This window comes from Apis dorsata, unplaced genomic scaffold, assembly GCF_000469605.1.
Source record: "Apis dorsata unplaced genomic scaffold, Apis dorsata 1.3 scaffold_631, whole genome shotgun sequence".
In the NCBI taxonomy this organism is placed as follows: domain Eukaryota; kingdom Metazoa; phylum Arthropoda; class Insecta; order Hymenoptera; family Apidae; genus Apis; species Apis dorsata.
In genome coordinates this window covers 633,388-636,683 of record NW_006263826.1, presented here as the reverse complement: position 1 = coordinate 636,683, position 3,296 = coordinate 633,388, and the positions used below count along the sequence as shown (strand labels likewise).

Genomic DNA, 3,296 nt, shown 5'->3' with positions numbered 1-3,296 from the left:
GTGTGTGTAAATGAGTCTCTCTCTCTCTCTCTCTCTCTCTCTCTACGAGCAGTAAATCATCCCCGGAAAGGGGAAGGGGGGGAGAGGCGTAAATAACCAAGGACGAAACCAATTTTCAACGTATTCGTATCGATCGAAGAATACTTCTCCTGCCCCCTTCCATCGTTCCAAGTTGCAGCCGAATAAATCGAGCGAGATGGTTAATCGACAACCGCGTCTATCCCATACGAACTAGAAACGTTTGCCTTACGGCATTCCTCCATGCTTTTGAATTTCGTTTCCCATCCGATCTCGTTCACCCTTTTCACGGGATACGATCGTGTTGGATTATATTTTTATACGAAAAGTGGGGGATATTGTTTTTAGGAAAGTTACGATATACGAACCGAGGACGGCGAGCGTGATATCCCCTTCGAGGATGGTGGTATCGTTCCTCGCCTGACAGGAATATCGTCCCGCGTCAGAGGCTCTCACCTTCTGCGCGTAAATCGTCTGGTTCGCGCTCTCCGGATACAGGATGAAGTGGCTCTCGCCACCTGGCCAAGGATAGGCCCTGTTGTCCTTGTACCTGCAACCGACAATCGGCCAACCGATTATTACTCTCGAAGAGAAAAAGGGGAGACGGATGAATCTCGAGTCTCGTTTCTCGTCGAGAAATACAAAGGTTTAAAAATAACGTGCGAATATCGTCGCGTACGTTCGATAAATATGACAACGATCGATCTTCTTCGGTCAAATGTAAACCTCGTTTGCCTTCTTTACCTTTACCCACGAGGAAATCGTTATCTACTATATACGAGGATTCGATCGCGCGTGGAAAAATTATTTTTCTTCCTTTCTTCTTTTCGTCGCATCTTTCTTGCTCTCGATTCGGCGATCCGAATGATGGAGTCGATCGAAAGAATTTAATAAGCAACGAAATAATTTCGAAACGATCTTTTTATATATATATATATCTCTCTCTTTCTCGTTATTCGAACTTTCAACAAAAAAGAAAAAAAAAAATAAAGAAACGTTTGTTCTATAGAGATTTCGCCTCGAAAATTGGAATATCTCTATAAATGATTTCGGAGATCGATCGAACAAGAGTAATTTTTCACGCTCGTAAAAGCGTGAATAAATAAGAAAGGAATTGCGAGACGGGCAGGATACGCCGATTACGCGAGGAAGTCGAATCGATTTCGAGCCGTAGTAATTTTCCACTTTTCTGTTCGTAGAAACGATTAAGGAGAGGGAAGGGAGGGGGGAAAAAGCGAGAACAGTAGCACGTCGCGACGCTTCCACCGGTCATTCTTGTCCTCCGCTGCGTGTCCCACCACCTTCTTCTCGGAAAGTTCATCGCCACCGACACGCTTCGCTTTGCATCGATCCCCCTTTCATACGCTTTCATATTTATTTTTCCATCCACCGAGTGAAACGGTCGAAACTTGGTCCCATATGTATTACGAGAGAACGAGGGGGGGAAGAACGAGAAGATTCGATTCGAATCCTTCCCCTCGAGGGGAAATCGAATTAATTTTGCCGGGAACGCGTGGATATATCGAGGGGCAGGCAACGACGACGAAGAAGAGGGCACTTACACAGGCGTGTAATTAATTCTCGTGCTGGTGATTAAGGCTACCCCTTTGGGATTACCGAGATTGGTAATCAGTTCGAATTACGATTTCCCTCGAAATTATTATCGTAACAATGAAGCAAATTCACCGATTGAAAGAAATCTAAGGAATGCGGGTCCGATTGGCTAATGCGAAAAGAAACTACGACGATCTGTATCTAAACTTCGATGCATTAGAACTACATTAGAATTCAAAGAAAATTTTCTTATTTCTCATAGATATGAGTAAGTTAATTACGATTTGTTAACGATAGTTTAATTTACAAATATAATAGTTTGTTCGAGTAGTTAAGATAATAATCGTACAAATATATATCGATTTTATATATTTAAATTATATCTCTTCTACTATTATGTAGCGTCAAGTTGTGTGTGTTAAGTTTGTCAACAAAACGTTCGAAGTGGAAATAGGCGGTCCTAGCGAAGAACCCCTCTTGCCCCTGTGCCGTCCCGCAAGACTTTTTTCTAGCAAGTGAACAGTATACTGTTCATTGGTGGAAAGAAGTCTCGCAGAAGGGATCTGATTGGTCAATTCGGAAGGAAACGTTATTTTCACATGCATTCTTGGTTTCTACCGTGGTATTTGTCACATACACTAATCCAAAATGACCGATCTGTATCTAAATTTCGATACATTAGCAAAGCCATAGAATTCAAAGAACTTTTATTTCTCATGGATATGGTTAGTGCTGATTATCAATTTTTAACGATAGTTTAATACTTCGTATTCGAATAATTAAGATAATAATTATACAAATATACATCGATATGGATCGAAATAATTAATTATATAAATGAAAATAAACTTATATATTCGAATCGTAGCTCTTTCTACTTACTATACTAATATCTCAAGGCGATCCTAGCAAAGGTTCCTGCCTTCTTTACCAGCAGTGAATAATATTTATCCAGGGAGGCAGAAACAAATAGAATCGTGGAGAAGGAGCGAAGGATTTTAATAACCATCGTATATCCCTCCCCACCCTCGATGCCAAACCGACCGAATCGAGTTACCTCCCTTCCTCCCACCCTTCGTTTTCACGATGTTCATTCCCCAACGAGATCGATAGCCGGCCAGGAACCGTTAATCGACGACGAAACGGACACACATCGACGTCGATGGAAAAATGGAGCGACGACGGTCGCTGTTGGAAAAATTGGTCTCGCCTTTCTTCCTTCCTTTTCCCTTCCCCTTCCCTTTCCTTTTCCTTTTTCTTTTTTTCTCACACGAACGGAGGGAAGAAAGAAATTCGTTCCTTGTTTCTCGAAAGGGCGGAAAGCAGGACGAATAGCCGGTGCAAATTGTTCCCAAGAACGGGCCGGCAGAGAAACGAGCGCGTCGTTGTTCGCGCATTCGTCGTCGTCGTAGACGATAACAACGGAGTGCGAATTCGCGCGTACGTGCCGAGATAGAATTCCCCTGCCCCTCCCCGTCCCGCCTCGTTGCCGCTCTTCTCTCCTTCTCACGCTTCGTCGCGTTTCTTCTCGGAATAAAGCCGCCGCGCGACTCTCTCGTAACTCGAATCGAGCACGCGAACCGTACGAACGAAAATTAGCGTGCAACGATTTTTGGATTATTATTATTATTATTATTATTTCGAAAACAAGGAATCAAGGAATCGCAATCGAGATGTCGAGACAACGATTTCTTGGAAAAAGATGGATTATATACGGAGCCTCG

The 3,296-nt window shown here is 43.0% G+C and overlaps 1 protein-coding gene across 2 annotated transcripts in view; it reads right to left on the bottom strand.

Annotated features, from left to right (window-relative positions):
• The window catches only part of LOC102671676 (single Ig IL-1-related receptor-like), a 53,213-nt gene that overhangs the window by 18,561 nt on the left and 31,356 nt on the right, over positions 1–3,296 (bottom strand). For both annotated transcript variants that reach the window (XR_004151304.1, XM_031513232.1), the window contains exon 2: positions 387–568. Coding sequence is in view for 1 of the 2 variants with exons in the window: in XM_031513232.1 (XP_031369092.1) it covers positions 387–568 (182 nt within the window). In the remaining variant the exon portion in view is untranslated. The remainder of the gene's footprint in view (positions 1–386; positions 569–3,296) is intronic.